A 26,309-nucleotide genomic window follows, 5' to 3' on the forward strand; every position below is an offset into this window, starting at 1 on the left:
AAAGTAGATGAAGCATAGTGATGCTCAGTCCTTCATCTCAAAACAAAACAAACAAACAACAAAAAAGAGGCATCTCAAAGCTTCATCTAGGTCTAGGGATGGAAGACAACTTGCCAATTCAGTAAGCACAAAATATCTTGCAGACATTGCTTGCACATTTCCTGCCAGGACTTACACTGGAAGCTAACGGTGGCACTAAAGATACCCTGAAAATCAGACTTTCCTCCCATTTTGATGGGTAACATCCAAGCTCAGGCAAGGGGGAATGCATCCTCTGAGACATGCTGGGCCTTTGTGTGAAGGCAAGCCTGCTTGCTGGCAGACATGTGTAGACAAATGTCCTGCAAAATCACAGCGTAGGTGGCACATATCCAGCAACCCTCTGCAGGGTAGCACTAAAGAGCACTAAAGACTGTCATTTTTATACAAGCATGGAATCAGCTCTGGTGATTCTGGCTCTTGGGCCACCTTAATTTGAGGATCTTTCATGTACTTAAAAGCCCTGGATGTCATGGCTGCCTGAGAGCATTAAGGGCCTCCAGGCTGCTTGACACAGACTTCCGATCTTTGACCCGGGAGTGGAAGAGCCCCAGGAGCCTCCTCTGCTCTTTGAGTCTCAGGAAAGCTTTGCAATCCCCTTGTCTCCTGCTGCTAATCTGGGAACCTGCAGTCCCCACCAAAAGTCCCAGCCGGTGCCCCGTTTTTCCTCCAGGACAATCCCACTGGGGCTTCTGCCCAAAGCAGCCTTGCTGGGGCCTTCAAACTTGCCAGGGATGCAGCTCCCAGCACTAATCTCTTCCTAAGTAAGCAGAGCTCTAAGCCAGCTCATTAGGAGATCTGGAGGCCTGCCCAAACCATCAGACATGGTGGGGCTGCTCTGGAACGTGAAATCCTGGCAGCGCCTATGCAGCTGCCGACGGAGAGCTGACACGGAGCAGGAGAGCAACCGACAGGGATGTTTATACCGGTCAGCAGCTGTTAGGATCTTGTAGACTATATTTGGATGGGAAAAAACACAAGCCTTTGCTTCCAAAAATTATATTTTTGTTGTTTGGAATTTGTGGTTCATGGAAGAATATTTTTAAGTTTTTAAAAGATGAATCAGAAAAATTTGCAAGATTAATTTCCCGGAAATCATGGATGCTGCTCAGCTAGCTATTCTTGTGTCTATAACTTGGTCAAAAGTATTGGTCATGTTAAAATTTAGTCAGAGTGGGGAAAACAGAGTATACTTCCCTTCATAGCCAATGAAAATATCCATGCATCTAGAATAACGCAGTACACAACATTGTTTCTCACTAGAATATGAATTGGGTCAGTTAAAATCGTTAAATGTATTTACATGATCCTTAGCTGTGCTTACATGACAGCACAGCAGAAGGTTGTGCTACACTAGACTTTTTTTTTTTTCCGCTTCACAAAAAATCCTGCAGCTTTTATGGAATAGAGTTCCCCTTAAAATTGAAGTCAGTGCCCTACTCTTGGAGTGTGACTGAGTAAGAATATTTCAGAGTCTGCCCCTAAATATGTTAATTTGCAACTGTGGAAGGATCTCTGAAATACATTATTCTGCATCAGCTCCATGACTGTAAAACCAAAGGAGAAAGCTCGCCATTTGCCAAGCTGCTGGGTAAGTGCATTGAATTATATGGTCATGTCATAAGCTTGTCTGTTAGGTATGTGTTAGAATTGTTTACAGTATTGAATTCTGAAACTTATTTTGGGGCAAAAATTGCAACTAATCTCCCTCAAAATAAGTATCCATATTTTTTCAGCCAAATGAGAAAAAAGAAAAATACCAAGTAAATACAGCAGAAGAATAAAATGAAAAATGAAAGAAGGAAAAAAATCCTGAAACATTAAAAGATGCTCCTTCGTCACCTTAATGTTTCCTGTCTTATCATTGAATCACTAATTCCCTGATCAAACTGTCTTAAGAGGCCCTATAGAATGTTTTCCCTTTTTGAGTACCACATGCCTTTTATATTATGTCCATGTACCACTTGCTTTGCCTAGTACTGAGATACCTTATTTCACCAAGAAGATGTGGTCAGCAGAGCTGATGAAATGTAAGAGACCCAACCAAGGATGCTGAATCTCATTTGGTGCAGGTGGGCAAGTTTAGACTCAGAAAACCTAAGTGCTTTCCTGCTTCCCAGAACACATTATTTAATACAGTTTTTTGGGTGTGCTTAGTATTTCTTTCCCCAGGAATTACATTAGCAATGCTTGAAGGGGCCAGTAAAGCAGATGTGTTTCAGAGCTGGCTGCACAACAGCATTCCAAGGCTGCTCTTTGTACTGCTGCAGGGCTGGCTTTCCAAAAGAGACAGAGTCAGCTCATACGCATTCAAATTATATACAATTACCAATCTGTACAGATTTGTGCTTAAACGCCCTCTTACAGACCTGGATAACATAAGCACAAATAATGGTGCTATGAATTTTAGTATTTTTTTTAGGCCTAATACAGTCCGTGTCAAGATAAAAAGCAATTCACTTTAGCAGAAAGGAAAAGCCTCCATCAGTCTTGTCCTCACTCTCAGTGTATTGATTGTGAATAGTTTTAGACAGAGCTAAAAAAAGTGTGATGACTCTCTCAGGTAAACACTTGATAGAAGAGCAGGCCAGAATGGTTGTGTGCATTACATTTTTTCAAGTTAGCACATTCAGAGAAAAATAAAAAACAAAGCCAAGCAGAATCTGTTTCATTCTTCCCCCTCTCCTCCACATCCTGCTGGGAACGGAATTTGAGAAGGATAATCCACGGAGGGAATCTACACTGGGGAAGACATTAATACATGTAGAGACACCCATATTTCCTCCTTATGAATGCCCTTTATATGACAGAGCTTTCCAAACAGCACTTAAGGACTAACAGCAAAATACTCGACAGACAGACGTGATAAGTTATGGCTCAAAATGTTTGCACGCCAGACAGAAAGGGTGACTTTTTTTTTTTTCCCCTGAAAAATCTTTTAAGGTAAACTCACTCTGTGTCCGCTGGCATGAAGCCATTTTTCTATAAGCTCATATTACAGTGGTGTATTTCTAATGGATTGGGTACGGTGCTTTTCCATTTTGCTAATGAGAAAAGCTAAAGGCCATTACTTGTTCTGATTAAGATCCCGAGGGAAGAAATGTGATGTGTATATTACCAGGCCATACGTAAAGGAGGTATGTGGCATTTCTAATCAATCAGATGAAGGGTAGACAGAAAAAAGCTCTTATCCTGTGACTGCAGAGGAAGAAGATATAGGGGGGAAGAAATCATAGAAAGTGTCTTTAAAAGGTGACTTACGGGAATCAGTTATAATGATATTAGCATGATCAATGACTACAGCTACTATCTGGGAAGGATGTAATTACCAAAATGAAAACTTTCAAATGGGAAGCCTGATCAAGGGCAGAAGTACTGTAATATATCTCAGAGCATTGTCAGCTCTCATGGAGGCAATGTATTACAGGACATCTCATGAGCGTTACAACACTACAGAGTTGGGTTGTGTTTCCATGGTGGGGGGAAGAGGCAACTTTGCATCCAACTCAAAAGCATGGCTGAGTCTTAGCTGAGAGGCAAGCTCAAGGTAAGAAAAAGCAAGGCAAGGAAAAGAGAAGAGAAAAAAAGAAAACCTCCGTCTTGTCTGTTTTTAAGAAAAGTTCGCAGTTGTGCACATTCAAATACAGTTTCAGTTGCAATACAGAAAGTGGTGTAGACCAGGGAGCTTAAGATCAAGCCAAAAATGTACTAAGAGAAGCAATTTGTAGAAAGAATATCTGCTAAGATTTTTCAATATGCAATTTCCAAACATTTAATCCTGATTGAATAGAACTTTATCAAAATTATACTTGGTTGAACTATGATGTCTAGAGACATTTATTCATTCCTTATTAAATGGCTGTGTAGTTATGGCTGTGTAGTTATTACTTGAAAGTGCTACAAGATACGCAGAACCAATAGAGATAGGTTCTAAGAAAGGACAAGGTCCTTCAAATGCGTCATAATTCTCAGTCAGAGCTGCAGACACATTATTTATAATACATTAATTTCACTGAATATTATAGCTCACATCTGAGTACTAAAACTGTCAAAAATTCAAACATACAGCATGCTTTCAAATGGGATTTGATGCGACAAATGAATAAAATATTACTGTCTATGATGGCAAAACTCTAGCAAGTGCTAAGGTCAATGGGAGGGACAGTCTTGTATACTTTCCTGTAACGCTATTAGGCAACCTTGCTTCTTTCCAAATCCTTGGGAATGATTCAAGTAGATCAACCTGAACACAGAAGAAATGACTGTAGCACGTTGCCCCATCTACTTTGAAAGAATAGTCTCAAGAAACATCATGGCTGTAAATCTGAAAAACTGCCTTCCACCCTTCCTTGCATGAGAAGGCAATCCTGAAAGAATATATTCCCTCAAATGTCATCAGTGACAAGGCATAGATGCCACTTACAGTCTTAGAAAAAAAATATGCCTCACAGCTGAGAAAGCCCACCTACTGCTCCCAAATTGAAATTCAGTCATCCTTAGCTTTCCTTAGAGGCATATATTTAAAAAACACTACACAGGCCCTAACAGGAGTTATCAGTGAACATTTCAGATCTCTCTGCTCCACTCACGCGAAAAGGAACAAATGCTGCACAACTCTGCAGCCTGCACAGGCACGTAACCACGATGGTGAAAACACGCCATCCTGCTCAGAAAGCCGCAGCCTCGTTAGTGGAATGTTCTTCCCAGGAGGATCTTGTATCTGTTTCTAAGCCAGGCTGCCCTTTCTGGTTCTTTGATGCACTTCTTGGCTTTGGTGTGTTAGCCATTTGGCACCCTGACTGATTCCGACATCTTCATTTTGTACTGGCACTGGTGGACTTGCAAAATATTCCTTTTCTGTTTTCCTTCTACGCTCAAAAAAAAAGAAGAAAAAAAAAAACGAAGTGCTGTGCAAATATTTGCAATGGAGAAAGTCCTAATTGCAGGAAAGACTTTTTTTCCAAGAATGTGACTGAGATGACAAAGTGGCTATTTTTTCCATCAAATAAATTTATATCAACACCTTTGAGGCCGTAGGACTTTGCATGATTCACCTTACAACGAAGGATCACCACTGAAATATGACTGTTGAACTGAACTCCCAAGCCTTAAAATAGAAATTGGAACAGTTAACATTTACAAAGTGTAAAACTGGCTATTCATGAAGCTGTAGAAAGGAATCTGCAGATTTCTTTTGCTTATTGGCTGGTTCCAGGGGCAATGAGTTTAATCTCAGAATAGGGGGTAGGAGGATGTGAGTCTGCCAGACTGTCCAGCTGTAATATCCCCTGGTAGCCTTGATGCAATTATACTTGTGAATTGAAAGAGCATCTGCTTTACTGGCGCTCTAGCCTCGGGACTGGAACTTTTTGCTTGTTGTGAAGGATCATAAGAAAACTACACAGAGCATGAGGATGAAAACAGAAAAAGACTGAGTTTAGAAACATAAAATACAACCATAAAGACACAGCTGTCCATACTATTTGTGAAGTCAAGGATATGAAAATGTCAAAATCTATTTGCTATTCCTGATGTGTTTTGACAATGGAATTTAGCTGGCTGTAAACTTTTAGTTTACAAACTTTTTCATTACTATTGTAGAGGATCTTGCTGACAGAGTGAGTTAATGACAGATATTTGGTGAGAAGCAAATCATCTCCAATGTTAGACACACTGAGATAAGAAGTAAAGCCAAATCTAATGAGAATAGGTAAAATCTGCTCTTTTCTTATTAGGAAGAAGGTGCCAAGTAGTTCAGCTGCTGTGACAGGGTCAAACAACAGCAGTCTATCCCTCCAGAATCTATCCCTCCGAGAAGCTCGGTTTGCCTGGAACACCTAGGTCAGCTGTGGGATCTGCTGTCCCTGATATAAAGAGTCTGCTCTATGGAGTTCATTTTGATTGAATGAAACTGAAGCATTACTTTGCTTACTTATCTAAGCAGTGCCATAAGATTTAATGTTTTAAAACACTTTGCAAATGCAATATGTGATATAGGTGCCACAGTTACTCTTTCTCAGTTATTTGCTATGCAGGATGTCTTTCTAAAGACGGAAGTCCAGGGACTTGTCAGGAGTGAATGATACAGACACCCTCTTACACTACTCCTGAGAAAAATCTAAGAGAAAAAACAACAACACAGAGAGGTGGTGTGACATGGCCCTGTGCTGCTGGAGTTAAAAAGATCCTGCCGAGACTGCACAGCTGCCTTGGCTGAACTGCTTGCAGAAGAGGTGCCTCAACCCAACAGTAAGTGTTGCGATTTCTTAGTTTGCAGCAGGCCTCATTCTGTCTGCAAGGCTCTCTGTGGAGTAATTACAGTCTTGAGACACTAATCCGTTACATGTCTGTGCCAGATTTGTAATTGCAATCGTATATTACCATTCCTTGGAACACATTTCCAATAGTGTGGTGTATGCAATAGTGTATAATAGCAAAAATAAACTCAAGACGATGCTCTGATGCCCAAGCCATATTTTTCTGTTTTGAAACAACATGGAAATACAATGCCAATCGTGCCATTTATAAGAATTTTAATGAAAAGAAAGGCTGGATTTACAAGCCTTGAAATGCATCACTCTTTTCTTTGCCTTCTGTTGCACGTTAATTACTTAAAATATTTCCATCAGTCATTTTTGATTTTTAACCCCTTTACATTCAGTTTTAAAGCAAGGATAGAAATTTCAGGAAAGTCACTGGTCTTCTCTCACTAGCGTAGGTGACGGCTACACAAATCATGCTAGGTAACTTCCTTATTCAACACCTGTCCACACACAGAAGGGATTTTTGTTTGTTTGTTTCTATTAATCATTTCTTATGTCCTGTAGCTCATCAAAGAAATTTGGAATTGTTGCCACTTGTATTATTTTCTAGCTATTAATAAATTTACGAACGTGCAATAGGATTAATCTTCAGGAATGTGTAAGTGAAAAAAAAAGACATCCTTTTTCTTACATCAAAGTGGAAAATTTCAATTAAAATAAATTAATTTACAACCAACTTGATGAAGCAGCCATTTATTATCAGAAAGCCAAAGTTTCTGAGGAAACCCTGTCATCTTTGCAGAAAATCAGCCCAACTAATAGCTAGCTAATAGCCAGCTGGCAGCAACCCTACATTAAAAGAAAGGCAGCAAAATAATATTCACTGGATAATTACCTTTGAATACCAATATTTTGTGCACCCAGGTGGTACTCTGTGGATAGACCATAATTTTGGGGAGTATCATCACAGCCAAATATTTATCTTGTGATTATGCTATTTTTGTCACTCTGATTACTCCCTGTAAAAAATGATCAAAAAGGAACAAATAGTTTGTTTTAAGCCCTGTGCAGGTGTTTTAGGTGGAAAGGGTTGGTAACAAAACAGAATCATGCTAAACAGGACATAAGAAAGGGAATAGTTAAAAGTGCCTTAAGGGTTAAAAAAAAAAAAAAAGAACAATTTAGAAATCATAGCTGTGTTGGTTGGCAGGTGACAGAACACAGAATGAGACATTTGTATCAGTAAAATCATTTTGCATCATGGGAATGTTTACTGATTTGAGGGAATCTTTCAAGAGAAACACATTCAGCATAGAAAAACAGGGAATTGAAGCTGGGGAATGTGCAGTAGCTTGGCCATTGAGCTACTGAGCTTCTAGGAAACTGGCTGCTGCTACAACACAATTGTTCCAATTAAAAAGGCAAAATTGGGTGCATTGTACTCAAAGACTAAGAAGCATCCCCAAAAGAAGAAGCAGAACTGACTCCGTGGGAGTGGGAAAGGATGGCACCTCTCTGAGACATGATCACTACCTCAACTTGGCCTGATGTGGAGCAGCTCTCGTCCGCCACACAACAGAAATCTGCCGTGCTCAACAGCTCATTTACCTTGCTAGAAAAACAACTCAATTCAGCAAACTCCCCAGTTCGCTTGATGCAGCTGCTCTCAATCCCCTTGTTGCAGTTTAATGAAATGTGCTGACTGAGCGGTTTCACAGCAAGCATTAGCTATAGCAGAGCTCTCCTCCCAAACTGAGAGGAATAGGGTTTGGCAGCGCCCTGGCACTGACACGGAGTTGCCCATAACTCACAAATAATAAAATACCATCTAGGGGCACAGAGGTTATTGCCATCAGCAGCTCCCTGTGGAAGTGTAAATCATCTGAACAACGTTTACCCTTTTTTGAGATCTTCAGGCTGAAATCGCAATATACACAGGACACCAGTGTCTGACATGGTGTATGAAGATGGCACCTTTCAACTCCTTCATTTAACCTTGTTTCACAAATGAGTGAACCCTGAACAGGCTGCTCTTCCCCCATGAAGATACCTCAAAACTCTGACAATTTCTCTTCGAGGAAGTTTAAACCTCTGGGCTACTGGCTTGCTGACCATCTGATAAGTCATGTGGATTAACTGTGAAATGCACTGAAGTTCAGAGGGATACAGAACGGAAAAGACAGTGAAATTCTACGGAAAATCAGATTTTTTCAGAGCAGCAGCAGGTCCATGTCTTTGCCCTACACATAGGTTATGTTTTTTTTTGTCACTGTGATCAAAATGTGGAAAATGCTGAACAACAAGCAAATTAAATTAATTTTCAATTCCACTGTACATGTTTTCAATAATGTGGCAGTGTGTCACCTTCAGAAATGTCACAAGATCTATAAACCAGTGTTTCCATGCAGTTCCAGAGCCCCTGGCAGGGAAGTTTCCCTGTGAAAAATCACTGGGAATGTAATTCAAAGCTTACTGCTCAGAGCTGGAACATACTGCTTGACGACATGGGCCCATCCCGTTGAAGAAAGAAAAGCAGCCAAAAGCTAGATGTATATTTACTAACGCACACAACAGAAGGTGAAATGTGTCATTTGTAACTCTTGATCCCCAGTGTTTTTTATAGGTGAACTGACACTTTTTCTAAGTTTTCAGACATTGAAGATAAAACGTTATTTTGCTCTTGTCTGAGACTTGGTATATTACGCTCAGTAAATATTCTCAGGAGTTCGTATAATTTCCTGCAGTACTTACAAAAAATAAATTGTTCTACTTAATTGCTTGTTTTGAACTGAAATTACCATCTTTCTCGGTAATGAAAAACAGAGGTTGGAGAAGAGCAAAGGCTGTTAGACTACTGTTTGTTTGTTTTGGTGCCTAAAAGCCCTTCCTGTGCATTTTGACATATTGGCCCAGCTGAGCTCTAGGTGTCCCAAACGATGGCCTTCTCCTGTTCCACTTAAAGGACTAGTCTAGCTCTTAACATATTACCAATTTCTGGAAGATACTCAGGTTACACTTTCCCCGTTTTCCCTAATCCCACCTCTCTAAGATGCTCGTACTTGTCTTGGATTATAGAGGCCCTACAGAGCTTGTTGGCCCCAGAGATTAATTTGGATTCATTACTTCTCTGGAGAGTCATATGCTTTCTTTCTGCCAGGTACCTGACTCTAAACACAGGCAGAATATAGAAATAGGATTCATTGTCATATGGCAAACAGCTAAGTTCTTGATTACAAAATTGAAATTACATTTACTAAAGAAGAAACACATCAAGAAAATACAGATGACAAATCAGACATTTAAAGTACGTTTGTTTTCCACCTTTTATCGAGTTTGTCAGCTGCAGGTGTGGTAGGATGTTACAAACCTGGAATTATTTTCAGGTTTTCTTTCACCTATTACTGGTTCCTCTTTTCTGCTTCCCTGTCTGCTAGAAAACATCCCCTTTCAGCTAAATCTTATCCAAATCACTAAAAACCAAACCAATCTAAAGCAAACCAATCCTTCTCTCCCCCAAACCTACCAGGTTATCTATGGCATCAACACAGTCTCACATGCATGGCTTATATACTTTATCTCTTTTTCTCTTTTCATCTGAGTTTTTAGGGAAATGATATACCTACTTGCATAGTCACTATGCAAATGAATCTGTACGCTTGGTTCATCTCAAATAGACATAAAAACAACAAAATCAGTGAGTATGCCTAAAAGTGAGCCTTTGGGGATATGTTGCAGAGCACTCACTGTATGACAGATCTTACATTTTATGCCTTTCAGTTTCTTCTATTTCAGAATAAAAAAGTCCCCTTTTATATGCAACGCATGCCTATCACTAAATACCATGTATGCTTTGGAAGAGATGGCTTTGAACTATATTCCTGTTGTCCCCTTCAATTTTTACTGCATAGCATTTCTAAAACTCGTGAAATAGTTTTGCAGCAGACATATGTCTTGAAGGTATGGGTGCAACTAGCCTCTGAATACACTAGTTCACAGATATCTGAAATCCACTGCAAATTATTAACTTTACAAATTATATTTGTCCACAGATAAACATGGAGTTAATATTAAGCTGCTACCTTTTCACTTTGCAGTTACATCACTGTTTCTTTTCACTGAATTCGCTGATTTAACTTTTTATCAGCACAATCAAGGGGCTGGAGTCCTGCCTTGGAAGGGAATCTGGGCTTTGAGAAAGAGTCATCAGCTGGTACGTCCAAGTGAGGCAAGGAGTCCTTAGCAAAAGCATTAATTCACTTGGGGAAGTCTTCTGTGAAGGCAAAGTCTAATGCTGAATAAAACTTGCAGACACTGGGTTCAGATGGAGGGCTGCTTCGACAGAAAATGGGATTCCCTCCACTGCTGTTGGTGCTCCTCTTACATTTTGCCTCTCCACCTATGGGAGGTAGTGCTTTTGAAGGTAGGTCTGCTGCACATAAGGGCAAACAGCTAGCACTGACAGATGGCAGGAGAGTCAACGTTGAGTCCAGAAGACCATGGGCAACACTGCAGAAATAGGATTTTATAAATCTTGCTCATTCAAACACATCATCGAACTACAGCTGTGGTCCAATGGTTCACATGTGGAATGTGGAAGCTACACTGAGGCAGCTAATTAGAAAGAGCCTCCCCCTTGAAACAAGGGGGACAATCACATTCTCCTTGGAGTCAATGAAACTTGAGCGTTCTTCCTTGTTTGCCCTAACAACTGATTAACCTCTACTGTAAACCTCATGGCCTTTTTCCACCCTGCTGTTGCAGCTGCAAATATCTCCTTGCAGAAATTTTAATATTGCTACCCCATTCAGATCAAGAATGTTCTGTGGCAGTAAAATCTACAAACCGAGTGTTTTGTCAAAAACTGTCTTGTTTCTTGTCGACTCTTTTAAATCTCGTGTTTTCCACTAACAGTTGCGTGCCCCTTTATTTATCTTCAATTATGCTACTGGCAAAAAGGAGCTGCTTTCCAAGAGACTCTGGGAGAGGTTATTTGTTTTTTTACAACACTCATCAGAACCTGTGCTGCTCTCCTCCTTTGCAGCCAGAGTTTAAAAGGCTTTCCTTCCCTGGATTGCTCCTGCTAAGCACTTGGATTTGCCCAAAACTTGCCTGAAAAAATGGACAAAGACGAGCTACTTCTCTTCAAATTGAACTACCCCAATTTCATTTGCAACAGGCTCAGTCCTGTATTTTCCACACACACAATAACTGAAACCATCAGTCAATAAACAAGAGTTTCAAGATTAACACCTGATAATGTGCAAGGCACAAGACTGCAAAGAAACTTTGCTCACACAGCTCTCCAGGGACCCTGCGACGCACAATTAGAATAAGGGATGATGCTCTTTCTAACTCGGCTCTGAACGCCAGGGAAACGCGATGATATTTCAGCTCGGTGCGGCTGCTGCATGTGTAAATAGAACTGCAGTTAAAAAAAATAAAAAAAGACAAGCGTATCTAACAAAGCAGTTATTCTGTTGGGGCCTTTAGGTGACATTTTAAACCACCGGTGACCATGGTATATCCAAAAGAAATAAAAGATAAAAAACTTTTAACAAGCTTGTTCTTCCATTGAAGGGTTCTAGAGATATCATCAAGCTCTTCTGGCAACAAAAAGAGCTAACAAAGTACGAGATAAGAACGATGTACCAGCATAACAAAGCTGTTATTCCATTGAGAGATTTCTGGTGATACTATAAACCAGGGAAGCTGAGCTGGAGTGCTTTGCCATTTCAACAGAAGCCCACATTTCATTAATGCTGCTCTTCTACCTGACTGCATTTTTAAATCAGAGGTACACGGAATAATTACTTTTTTTTTTTTTTAACTGGGGAGAGAGGGTGGTTTAAAAAGTGGGAAGTCAAGGTTATTTTGTATGTTGCCCGTTACATTTTTAAATCAGAAGCTGAGAGCTCAGTGAGCTGGCTGCAAGCATGAAGAACAAGAGGCAGCACTGTTCACCTGTCAGTTTTTGTAAAAACCTGGCTTCTACTTATTCTCCCCATTCTGGTGGGCCTCAAAGATTTAAGATGAAATAAGACTAAGGCAATTTCAAACAGGAAAAAAAAATACTGGAATTACCGATCTACTACCATGGACTAAGAAAGGCTGCTGCAATCTGCTGGATAAGAGTGGCTCCAGGCAGTATCAGAAAAGGACATTAACAGCTGGGAGGGGAAAGAAACCCAAAACAAGAAAGTCCTAAACAGAAAACTTCCATCAGGAATGAGCAACAGAGGAGAAAGAGTACAGCAAATCTGCTTTCCATTTAAGAGGCAAATTATTGCTGCTGACAGCCAAACATGCAAGTGCCACAGCAAAAAAGGAGCTGCGCTGAGAGACTGAAAGCAGTGACCAGGCTGCTCAGTTTTTATATTTCTAAAGTTTTTATATTATATCCATTCAGGCCATCAATCACAACTTTATTAAACCACAAAACAGATGTCAGATCAATTGATGTATTAGAAACATTTTGAATGACAGCTTGATGATGGAACAATTCCAGCTTCTATGTATTATTAAGCACATACTAACGCTGTTCTTTCAGGGCTTCCCATACAGACCCACTCACTCTGCTCCCTTTGTATGGTATCTTTTTTAATAGCAGACCTAATTGTAGATGAATATTACATAAGAAAAGCAAAACTTACTGTAATAAATAATAATAAACTAGTAAACAAAATAAAAATTTCAAGATTAAAGCAAGTTTTCTGTGTTCACATTATGCCCCTGGGCATTAAATTTTCATTTTAATACAATTGTGGGAGCTGAGACTGGCTTGTAAGCCTTAATCAAAATATTCAGAGTTATCGCCTTTTTGATATAATCTTGACATTATTTAAGCTTAGGTTTTCTTTATGTATTTGCTCAGAGCCAGCCTATCTGTGTAAATGCTTTCTGCTCTTCTAAAAATAAGAGGTATATATGAAAAATATACAGGAATAAGGCCAAACTTGCCCCTCTGGCAGATTCTCTGCTTAACTCCCCATTTTGGGCATCTTTGGAGAGGTGGTCTGAGTGGCACGCTTGCCTCCAAATTCATCCAGATTGCAAATGGTATTTCCACTGGCAGAAATCAGCTTGATCTGCATAAAGGCAGAAAGGACTTGGGTCTGCCCTTGCTCTCTTGGCCCGGCATCCTGATAGTCTTGGTGCCTTCTTATCCTCAGAGTGCTCCGCGTAGCAGAGGTGTCTGACTTCATGCAGACAATTCATTAGTAGATCATAATAGATAACATGCAAAAATAGATAAAATAGATAAAACAATTAAATGAAATTAAATTAAAGGCATTCTTTGGGGGGTTTGGAAAGAAAGCTAGCTTTCTGCTGCTGTTCATTCCAAATGATTTCCTAAATGAAGCTTCTTATGCTTCCTGGGGCCAGTGATTCAAGGTTTCCCATGGCATGAGGGGGGCTGTAAGAAACCTGATCTTTTTTTGGTTGGGCAACGTGATGCCCCCAGCAATAAACAAGTGGTCCACATGAGCGATGAGGCTGCAGTGCCCCTTGCCATGTCCCCAGCTAAATAACCAAGTGTTGGAAGGCAGCAGCTGTCCCCAGAGTCCCTGGTGGGGGGTTGAGGCTTCAGGGCCGCGTAATTGCAACTCAAATCCCACTGCTGGTGTTAAGACAGGAATTGGAAGAGGTCAACCCTTCTCAGACGACTATCCTAAGCAAAGGGCTGGAGAGAGCTCCTCTGTGAAGGGTCTCCCCTCTGGAAACACTCCAAAATACTTTAATCTTTTATAGAGCATTAAAAGAGTAATTCCCACAAGATATGAGGCTTGCAAAGGCCTTTATGGCGTTTCACTAGCTCTCTCACTAGAGAATAGATTTTCTGCTGAAGCAATATTTTAGGAGCTCGGCATCCATCCTGAATGAGGCAAGTTTGGAAGTGGATTTGAAGTCAATTTTCACTTAGGTGACCACTAAGGTCTGTTTTGGCTGAAAAATAGATTATGTTAGTTAGCAAAATGGTTTGTCTAAGGAAGTAAATGTATCAAAGCAGTTAATAAAAATCGCTTTGCATAGCGCAAGCTTTCAAATTAAACCGGGGCATAGCTGCAGCCAACACTAAGCAGGATTGCTTATGACTTTTTGCCTTGTTTGTTGAAAACAATCATCTGGCTCGTTTCTTGAGAGATAGCTAGTGGCTCTTTATAGCACCCTGCTGCAGAGTTTTAAAGGCTAAAATTAAAAAAATATATATATTCATAATGGAAATGTATAGTTTATGTCTTACATCTCCCATAAAATTTAGCCATGCTGAGAAAGTCACAGGAGCATTTTTCGGACTTGGTTCAATTCGTTGTGGCCGTATGGTCTGAATGCTCCTCTCTTTAGATGCAAATTCAGACTTCAGAATGAATGAAGTAAAATTATCATCTCTAAATACGACATATCCCTAAATAGCTTGTTATTTCTTTTTTCTGGAGGTGGACATTTTAGGAATATTCAATTTCAAGTTAGAAAGTGTCTGTTCAGCAAAACTGCTGCTGGCAGCCCAAATCCTGAAGTTCTCCTTCTAATTCCCAGGAGGAGGAACTCCCAAAGAGCTCCATCACCATTTTGCTTGCATAAAGGGCTTTTAACTGAATATGGTGCTATCGGTATTTTTACCTATGGGAACTCCTGTATGCAATAAAACTAGTGTCATCTGAGATTTGGGGAAAACCTATGGGTAGTGTGAAACTGTCAACCCTTCTTTCTTTCTGCTCTTTAAATTTTCTCTGGAGGAGTTAAAATGAATTTGAAAGAGCAAACAAAAACCTATGTGATATACTACTGCATGTATTTCAAGAAGGTGCGAGGGAATGGCGTGACCTTTGATGATAAGACTGTGTAAAGATCTAGGAAATAGCAGGAAAGATTTTCTTTATGATAGTTGCAGTAAAATAAATCCAGGATCTTTTTATGGCCCACTAGATCACCCACTGCCTTTCAGAATCCTTCTCCTGCCTTCCCAAGCAAGAAACATTTACATTTACTATTGGATAGTAATCATAGTTTGATGTTGGAGGAGAATATTACCTGTGAATTTTCTAGTTTTCATAAAGATTGATAGAGAATATTTTTCAAAGAACAGAATATTTAATACCTGTAAAAATCATAGAGATGGAAATGACAGACAGAAGGAAAAATTCATAGGAACTGCCCAGAAGCACAGTCAGATTTCATTTTCCATTTCCTTGTCTATTTGAACCTTTGAGTAATTACACTTATGGAAATTTACACTAGTCGTAGTATTTCCTTCAATTTTGTCTCTTGAGAGGGAGGAAAATATCCTGAGATTAACTTTGAGATGTAATTCTTATTTGTTTTGATTACTGAATGAAACATTTAAAATAACTGGAAAAATGATGAGCCATCATATCCAAGTTATTTCAGAAATAAAACCAGAAGTCTGAGATCTAAAAAAGATCTAAAAAGGGAGGTGGGGGAAGACCCTAGAGGTGGAATTCAATCCAACACAAAGAAAAAAGGGGAAGAGAAGTAAGGAGAAAAGGAGGGAAGGGAAGGAAAAATAAAGCACAAAACAGATTACAATGGGTTAAATAGTTATGTCAGGAAGTGGCCTTATTTTATGCAAAAGAAATTATTGGAAAACTGTTTCAGCAGTACAGTGGTGAAACAGCAGATACACACATATATATTTACATATAGCTGAATATATATTTGACAATTCACATATTAAGAGACCATATATTGTGTGCAGGCTATTGATACTACTTAGAATATTTAAGGGAAGTCTGACAGAATTTTAGCATTATTTATTTATTAATTTATTGCCTTTTTCTGACTCTGCGGGAATTAATTGGGTCTGACTTATAGAGCTTAAAGAGAAAATAAATATTGAAATATGCATGTTTAAATAGAATATACTGAAAACCCAGCCGACCTTGACCCAAAATCGCATTTCTAAGCCTGGAGCAAACTATGTAAGGCCGGCTGCTATGAGCTAGAAGTGAATGCTGGATCCTATCACAAAGCCAGGAACTGCTCTTTTCCAGTAGTGTAAAACTTCTCAGGGTCACAAGTAAACAGTCCCTCAATAAAAACCAGAGTGATAGAGGAATATTTTCATATTTACACAAGAATTAGTACAAATAATTCTTGCTAAGAACAAAGCATATTATGTTGACCTATTTTTTTACTACTTATATTACTTTGTCACTTCCGTTCCCCATAATCCATAATGCCAACTGCACAATGGCTGTAGAAACAAATCTGGAGATATCTGTTTGTGTGAGGTGTGATGTTAAGACGCCGTTTGCATAGTACCTCATGTTCGAGTCATGGTGAAAAGCACTTTGATGTGCGGGCCCAGCCAGCTGGCCAGACATCTCCAGCCATGCAGGAAAATCACACCAAACCACAGAAAAGGCAAGGCAGTAAAACTCCAACACTGAGAAATGACCTTGAGAAAATCAGGAACCAAAAAACATTTTGCAAATAGAAATGGAATAATATAATCTATGATCTTACCGTTCCTGTTGTGCCCAAGGAAAGGTGGTTCATCTGTTGGGTGAGAGGGCCCATCATGCTTGCTGGCTGCATTGACATAGTGTGGTCCATTGTTGGTGTTATCACAGCACCCTACAAACACACACCATTTCCAGTTCAACATTTCACACTAAAATAGAGCAGCAGCATTGTCTAAATGAGTGAACCTGGCTGAAAACTTGACATGAATCTTAAAAGAGACTAATATATCTGTCAGAGGAAATATGTTTTGTTTCTATTGACAACCCTGCTACACACATATATTATTTGTAGTACTAATGAGGCCATTTTATGTCAGTTCCAATTAAGTGTCATTTTTTACTTCACTGCTTTTGACAAAAAATGCATATGCTCTTTATACGATGAATACTACTGTACATTGCAAAATGCCTGTCATTTTTTTTCCCCACATCCCATATAGAACAATCTTACAGACACAACACATATGTCTCCAATTTTCTCTAACTTTCAAAACCTTTATTCTCTGAGATCTTCAACCTATTATGGCAATTATCTTGGATTTTTCCAGTCTCAATTAAGAACCCTAACTTATGACATTTTATAGCTGATTAAGTAAGACTAGCTATTGACAGCCATTCTGGTAGTAACACCCATTTAAAACACATACACAGAGCTTAAAAGCATTTTTCTTCTCTGCATGACAAAGGCATCAATAACAAACAGCATACAAATTAAAGCAAGAACAAGACTTTGAACAGAAACAAAACAAAACACATGCCAGAAGAGTTATGGAGAAAGCATCTTTGTCATATTCCTCAGTTTTTGTTCTCCCATTTCCCAAAGTCCCATGTTGGTAAACCCATGCCTTCAGCAAAGTGTTGATTTTAGAGGTCCACCCTTCAGTTCTGTGGTGCAAAGAGCTGTTTTCCATGTTGGCTCTACAAAGTCACACAATAATCAGAGCAATTTTTTCTTTCTCCTGCAGATTGTGGACTGTCTTTCATGCTTTCTGCTCTTTAGCAAGTGATGTTACAGGTGCTCAAGTGCACTAGATTAGAGTATTGGTCATAAAGGTAGTGAAATTAAGGGAAACAACTTCAGGTATTTCTTCATATGAAATGTTTCTACTTTACCCATCTGTGTAGCCACATAGAATTACAACCTTACAGCCGCTAAAATGCATGGAAAATGTCCCTGAGTCATTTATGGAAAACGTGACATATTCTCACTGAGAATACTGACATAGTCCACCTATTAAACAAGTGAATTAAAAAGGACTATTTCCAAAAACCACAGCACACCCAGTCTTAAGTGTCTGTCTCACATTTATGTAGAATTAATTTTTTGCCACCTTCCCATAATAATTTGTCTGCACACATCCTATTTAAGAAGCTGATATTCTGCAGTCTCTGAACTCAGTATGATAAAGAGGAGGTAGGTAGGCTCAACTCGATGAATCCTCTTTGTAACAATCCTGCCTGCAAGACACCTATACACTTGTTTTCTTTGTCACATATTAGATTATGTTTCTGCACCAGCAAAAGTCACTAGAGAAATCTGTCCAGTTATAGCAAATAGCCTCCACATCATTGCCACCATGATTTTAAATAAATGTCTACCAAATGAGCTGCTCGGTGAGCATCAAACTGCAGTACCTGTGAACACTTGGGCTATTTTAACTAGTACCGGTGTTAGTACAGCTCATATTTTAACTAGTACTGCTAGTACAGCTCATATTTTAACCAGTACTGGTGTTAGTACAGCTCATACACAGCTGCCAGCTGAAGCTCAGCATGGCACCGGGAAACTCCACACCGGCAGCAGCAGTGGCTGCAATTAGTCTGGTGGTCACCATATCCCCAGCTCTGCTTTCAAAGGTGTCTATTACAAAGGCATGGTTGGAGCAACTTGCTTTGGGTACAGATGGGACAAGCAGATATATGCAAATTCAGCAACCTGCAGCAGAAGAAAGGGCAGCAGTGACCAAAAGCTTGTGATTTAGTGTAGGAAACACAAGTACCAGACAGACAATGGAAAAATCTGATCGAAAATATCTTTCAGTAAGCAAGACACGTTTTGCAAATAAGTTAGTAAAAAAAATAAACTGGAGAGAAAACACATATGTCAAGGATAAATAAGTTACTCAGAGATAGGATACATATTATTTTTAAATTGAGAATACATATTTTTAGTCTTAAAATAAGTATCGTTTATTATATACGGAAAATAAATTGCAAAAAAAGGATTCACAGCTTCTTTAAGACAGCTTAAATTTTTTGAAGCTGACAGTTACCTAGAACAGAGAATTATGTGCATTTGTCAGTCCATTAATTCACTGGAGTTTGCTGAATCCTCTAGTGATCACACAGGGAAAAAAAATTATACTTAATTAAGGAAATATCGTCTGGTTGTTAGGGCAACACCCGGCCTCCAAACCATAATGCATTTCATAATACATGCTGTCAAGTCCATTCACATTCAACTTATTGAGCTGTGGAAGACAACCATGTCTTGCATCAGATGTTGTCATAATATTAAAAGTAATTTGCTCCTTTTCAGTATGTAATTGGTATCTGCTGATAAAAGTCCACTTGGCTAGAGGCAAAGCCTGCAGGAAACATACTTTTCATCTCTACATGTTTGGATGTTTGAGTTTACTGCATTTGTAAAGTGTATAAAGAAACATCTCAATATGGAATAACACTTGTTGAAGGCCAAGCCTTGGTGAAAAACCTGCAGGAGAAATTATGAAGAAGTTTTTGCCACTGTCTTTGCCAAACCAAGTAGTTGGCCTGCCAGTTACTTAAGTCTGCTCTGTTGCCTTAATACGATTAAATTTTTCACAATTCCTGCAAGAAACTAGTTACTCTAATGTCTTTTAAATTTGGCAAGATATTCTTGAAATATGACTTGTCATACAATTCTGCTGATGCTATGTTGCCTTAAGAAATATTTTAAGAGAAATGAAGATTAACAGGTCGAATGGAAATGAACTGTTGATAGATATAGAAGAAAATGCATGATTTCTTCAACACTGCAACTTTATTTGAAAGATTTTTTGCTGATTTAAAATGCTCTAAGGCCTGTGGACACACCTTCCTCACAAGAAAGTAAAAATATTTATTTGAGAAGCCTTTTCTATCTGATTTCTAGCAAAAAAAGACAGCTTGACTTTAACAACTCTAGGCACTTCAGATTTCCAGTAGGGCAGCAAACTGAAATCACAGGAAAAAAACTAAATACAGCCTGCTTATTAGATTAAGTAAACCGCTCTTTTAGTTCTTGCCAGTATCAAAAGGCATCTGCCCCTCTAAAGATTATGTTGAGGCAATGACACCTGCCCCTTATGCCCTTTGAAGAGTGGGAAAGTGACATCAGAAATAAGAAGTTCATTATGGGGCTTTAGGAACAGAAAGTTCACTAGGTGAGTGATGCGCTCAGGGGCCAGTGGGAGAAGGATTAGTTGGTCCCAGCTTTTTAATGAGCTGTATCAAAAGCTTCTGTTTTTTCCTGTGCTCTAATACCGATATTGGATTTAAGACAGAAGTACCAGCTGAATAAATAGTTATTAAAGCTTACACTAAGCATCTGCTTAGCTTACAGTATACTTCATTGGAAGCATCAATAACTATTTCTTTATTTAGGAAGTTTTAATGAGTTAAACATACATAGAAATTCCACCTTCTAAACACTAGCCAATGTAAAGCCAAAAATCATTACAGCAGCAACTTCTTTTTCAAATTTTAGAGACACAGTATGCAGCTATATTAGTACCAGACCATGCCATTTGAAAAGTTATTACCACACAACCAAGTGACTGTCTTTATGTTATCTAGAACATGTTATCTCTTCAGGTTTTATTAAACTGAGCAAAAAGATGACTTTCCTCACATTTATCAGACCAGACATGTCTATCAAGAATTAATACTAATAAATCACAACATGAATGGTGCTTTGTAGATAAATAAATTCTCTCTGGATAGTGAATAAATGACAACTGTTTTTCTTTTGGTTTACCATTCTGTTTAGCTTGGCCGTGCTGATTTCCTTGGGATGACTATTATAAGCAGCAGAAAAAAAAAAAAAAAAAAAAAAAAAACAGGACTCCCCTTGCCAGAGCAGCAAACTTGCAGAAGTTTGCTCTAACCTCTGAACTGGCCCATAACTGGCCAAACTTTCACCACTGCAGTAAGAAGACTAAAGATAGTCATGGAAAGTGCCGTTTCCTTTTGTCATCAATTTGTCTGGGCACTTGTTAATTTTCTTATATTTAAAAATCAAAGAAAACCATTGTTATACTTCTTTCTTGGTGAAAAATTACCTATCGCCTTGCACTAACAAGCTGATCAGTGATTAACGCAGTGAGCACGCAGAGGAAGATCAGCAAAGATCAGTTAATAGTGTATATTCTGCAAATCATAGTATTTGATTTCATTTAATTGTATCTTTGAATTTAAAAACTTGCTAGACAGGGGTTCAAAAAAATCCAGGAGGCCCAAACACTGCCATGAATTCAAAGCAGTTTTAAGTTTGGAATGAGAAAAATCCAACACAAACCTTCACCAGTCCTGTTTCTGAGCTGAGCACTGAAACACAAACTTGTAATATTTTTAATGGGGTGGGATAAATTCAAACTTTTGTCCAATATCGCCTTCACCCCTTAGCCCAACCTGCCCAGAGAAATGGACGTATTTGCTTTCCCATGCTCATTTTTTAAACTTCTTTCCTCGGGTGAAATTGTGGGTCCCAGGTCCAACAGAATTACTTCCCAGGAGTCACTCATCTTAAAGGGTTTAGAATCCAAATATAATCATAAATCAAGAATAAAGGTGATCCTTTGGGTAAGCACCACCTTTCCTACAGCAGCCAATGTTCCTGACGGTTTCCTTCCTGTTGTCCTTCTTCTGCGCCTGTGACTATATGTCCTTGCTCCTAGTCTAAAATACATGTTTTGATAATATACTGATACTAGCCTTCACATATAAATGCAGATTAAAAGGATATAGAAATGGGAACATGAAGAAATGAAAGAAGATGTAGCTGATGCAATAAAGAAGGTTTTATATCAGCAACTGTGGGCACCACAAATAAAGCAATACCTGCTGCAATCATATTGGTACCAGTTAGTATATATTACTTCAGGGAGAACCAGTGTAATATTGTGTCGGTACCTTGATGCTCTTACCAGAGCTGAAAAAACAGCAAATTTCATAAGATATGGCTGTCTGATATCTAAAAGAACTTCAGAGGAGACAGACACGCTGTTTCTGCTGCAAACAAGAAGTTGCCCATGTCCTCAGTGCCTCAAGTGACTTTGATATGGTGAATGAAATCTCTCCACTCAAGTTAAGTTCCAGAGAAAAAGGCCATTTAATGTAAGGACAATACAAAGGAAAAATATAGTTGAATTGCTCCTGGGAGCTTGACACATTTGATAAACCCAGTCTGTACTACTGGCTCTCACATGCAGGCTGGACTAATACCCTCACCATCTCCAGACAGTGAAAGACACAGTAGCTTCCATGCTTCTCTCCACCCTGCCACAGTGATAATATAAAGTAACTGGTTCTATTTGCCTGAATAGATGGGAGCTGGAAGGGGCACACAGCAGGTAAGAAATGACCTGCTGCAGTGCAATATTTGTTCCATCAAGAGCAAGAGAGGGCAGAGAGGTCTTAGTCTGCTCTCACGCCTCTTCTTTCATTTTCTAGAGGAGAACAAGAAATTGCACTTTTTTTTTTTTTGCTTTCTTGACACCCTTCAATTTATAAATGCACTTGACTGTAAACTTGCTTCACATAGCCAACCTGTGTAACCATGCATTTACTCTTTCAAGGATGGCCCCCACTAATAAGGATATCCTCACAACATTTACGCAGGTTTTAGCCTCCCTGGGCATTAGAGAGGAAGCACAGAAGTTGGGATTTGCCCAGGATTTCAGAACAACATTTGTCCAGAACATTCACAACAAACCTCCTTCTCTCCCATCCACCATCAGATTTCTCAAAATGTTTCCAAAGGTTTTTTACTCCATAACAATAAGCACAGATTTGAAAAACTCAACACTATTAACAAAAACAAGTTTTTAATTCCTGTACAAGACTCCTATCTATATATTATTAGTATAGGACACATATGTGTCATGCTTGGTAATTCCAGTCTGTTTATGTTCTTCTACATATTTTCAGATGTGTCTAACTTCTCCATCCAATGTCTTCCAATGGTTAACACATCATCTTAGTAAGAGGGAATCAGGAGTATCTTTCCTATGGACTAGTATTTCTCAGGATTAGAAAGGAATTAGTTGTGTTAAAGTGAAATCCAGCTAATACTTCCTCTCCAAACAGTTCTTCTGTGTTCCATCCCTTCATGCCTATAACGGGGTGTGAAAATTGACTTGATGGCATATCCTAGTTCTAACAAGATGCAAAATGGAAATTATTAAACACCACAATTAAATTATGAGTCAGCATCTGGGTTCAGCCATAACTCTTACTTTCCTGTCTTAACAGGATGAAATAAAACTTTCAAAAAGGATGACATATTTGCATCTCAATAACGTCATATTTATATATAGACACTTGCAAGTGTATATGGGAAGTAAAATGGTTCTGCCATTTCTATTATAATCATTCAGGATCCTGGCCTAGATATTTAACAGTCATTTTTCAAAAGTTAGTTGAATTTTTTGATGTTTGAAAAACAGTTCAGGAGTTCATATGACAAAGGGAACTCAAAGCAACAGTGGCATGTTTTTAAACTTGCTGCTTCTGTGCCCCATTTATTAAACAATAAATAAGAGCTCCTGCTACTGGCTACAAACACTTACTTGCTTGCCCAAGGATTTTACTTTACTCAAGGAAATGTGCTTGATAAACAAGACAAATGTCTAACAGCATGACTTGCCTTCAGAGCTTCAGCTTGGCTGTCGTGGTAGCATGACAGTGTTGATGCTCTGCTTGATGTGGTAGGCGCTTGGCTTTCGTCTCTAGTCTTCTGCCACAAGGTGAGACAGCCCGGCTGGTCTGTGCATGTCTCGGTGAAGTCATGACAACAGACATTTGATCACACCAAATGTCTGAAACACTGTGCTGTTCATCACTGCCTTTCTGGCAAGATTTAGTATATAGGTCATTTTCCAGGCATAGAGAGTGGCTAACTGGTTTTGGAGAGGAAATATCTGTGACATTTCTTCTAAGTGCACTTCTAGAGTCAATACTATAATGGCTGGTGACAGGACAGTAACTGTAATCTTTAACAGATGTACCGTGTTTTATTTCCTGCCTGAATCCTGAAGGGACTTTGTGTGAATTATTACAATCTAGCGGCTGTGCTGGAAGGAAAGATTGACTCATTAAAAGGACAAATACTGACACCAGGAGACATCAGAAATGCTGAGGAACTGGCTGCCAACAAGGAGAGGTGAAAAAAAATGGAAATCAGACAGGTAATATAACTCTATGCATCCACTAGATGGCAAGGTGATAAAACCATATCCTAGACAACCCAAGTCAGATGAAAGTGGCATGGCTGTGCAGACCACAGCGAGCTCTGGTTTAGCTCCACAGTATGGGAGGGACCTAATCACAGCCAGACTTCCTGAGTGGAAACCTCCGCAGCAGCTTCCCAACGAAAGAGATAGCAACACTGAGTAAAGCACTGGGAAAATGTATTGAGGTGACCAATATGTTGAAGACAAATGAGTGCTCCTCCATGAGACCCCTAATTCTTGAAAGGTGAAAGGGAAGAACATTCAATGGGATAGATAAGTAATGGGATGTGTCTCTGCAACTACAAGCCAAATAGGCTATTGCAAGCAAGAATTTACCAGTGATGGTCAATGCCTGCACAAATGAGAATATTTCAATCCATGGGCATGGTGGCCTTTGCTGTCTCAAGACACATGTGGCTTTTGAGCAGTTCAGAAGAAATTCCATGGCCAGACCTAGATCTGAGTTACAGTCCAGAGCTGTGCTAATGCAGGAGTTGCAATAAGCAGCTGCAGGGTGAAAAAGAGCCACCTTGAGCTGCTGAGGCTGATACTGCTGCATCACTCCGTGATTCAGCTGCAAATGCTATCCGCATCCTCTGTGAAAGCACTCTGTGGAGCATTGATGTCTCCTGCTTGTTAACTTATGCTGTAAGTCTTCTGCTGTAAGAGTCAAAGCTGACAGATACTAAGCCACAGTTACGTATCAGTTCAGATCTAGATCTTAAAAGTCCACAAATGCCATCTTATTAGATGAGGCAAACATAGAAATATATGTCTCATATTGTGATAGATTATAAATCTGTTGTATTAAATCTAAATAAAGCTCACCTCATGAACATATACTCCTTACAATCAATCCAGCTCTCTGAATATATCAGATTTTACTAAACTGATGCAATATTACTCATATAACATTATAAAAGTCTTGATTAGTTTCAAAGCTATCCTGTGGTGACATTTACTGACTGGTGTTCCTATTGACAGGAGTGGTTTAGAGAAAGCATGGCCTTTCTGACTATATAAAACAAATATATTTAGGTTGAGAATGTGTGAAGAGATATTTTCAATGTACTTGGTAAAACTAACATTTTGTCACACTGCAAGTATTAACCGTAGCTCACTCTCACAAGGCAGCAGCACGTGTCACACTCAGGGAAACTGTGTGGGAGAAATCAGGCCGTTGGGCACCAGAAGCTCTGTCGGATAAAATCATGGTCTGATTCCTTCTTGCACTCTGGAGATGCCCCATGGGACGCAGTAACCCAAGGGAAAACTATCCTGACCCTGACTTTCTTCTCATTTAAAAAACATAAGTTCTCAGAGTTTGAACTCAATGTCCCAGATCCCAAATTGTATTTCAGTTTCTGGTTACAACAGTAACCCCTCAAGGTTGATGAAGGTGGATGAAACCCACTCCATTTGGTATCAACATTTTTTGTTTGACAGTTAAACCACCAGCTTAACCTGGCAGTGTTAGCCTGGTGATATACCTCAAAACCAAGAGGGAAGCAAAAAAAAATCAATAGTGACTTCATATCTTATATTCCATCATCAGAAGCAACATGACACCATGCCTCATGGATGCATTTATGAATTTTAGCTGTTTTGTCTGGGTTACATAACCAGTCCAGTTGCTGCTTGTACCTAACTCACGTAGTCTGAGCATGGTCTCAACTCTGTATAAGCCAATGACCATGAACATGTCGCTTGTGCTGTACTTGGACAGCTCCACTGTCCTCAGCTAATACCTTCAGTGACACCTACACAGCTTTCTCTTGATTTGAACAACAGAAAATACGGGCACAATCTGGAGAAACAGTGTCTGCAAAAGTGTCCTTACTTAAAAATTCTGTCCCTGATGAATGAGACCAAACAAATGCAGTAAAGCAGACTACACGTACAGTATGTAATTCAAGGGTAACCACATTTAAATCAGTGAGGTACAGCTGATGTAAAGGAAAATTTGAGCCCTCACTTTTGTGTCATAAGTCAGAAAACAGGACTCTACAGAGGATGAACATATATTCTAGGCAAAAGGTGTTATTTTAAGT

The 26,309-nt window shown here is 39.2% G+C and overlaps 1 protein-coding gene across 5 annotated transcripts in view; it reads right to left on the reverse strand.

The window, feature by feature from the left end:
• RBMS3 (RNA binding motif single stranded interacting protein 3) overlaps window positions 1–26,309 on the reverse strand; it is a 651,451-nt gene that overhangs the window by 15,226 nt on the left and 609,916 nt on the right. For all 5 annotated transcript variants that reach the window (XM_088521153.1, XM_088521151.1, XM_088521150.1 and 2 more), the window contains one exon: window positions 16,788–16,898. In XM_088521153.1, the coding sequence (XP_088377279.1) occupies window positions 16,788–16,898 (111 nt within the window). The remainder of the gene's footprint in view (window positions 1–16,787; window positions 16,899–26,309) is intronic.

Source organism: Tinamus guttatus, unplaced genomic scaffold (genome assembly GCF_059628265.1).
Source record: "Tinamus guttatus ecotype Peru unplaced genomic scaffold, ASM5962826v1 Tinamus_guttatus_pri_ptg000115l, whole genome shotgun sequence".
NCBI lineage: Eukaryota > Metazoa > Chordata > Aves > Tinamiformes > Tinamidae > Tinamus > Tinamus guttatus.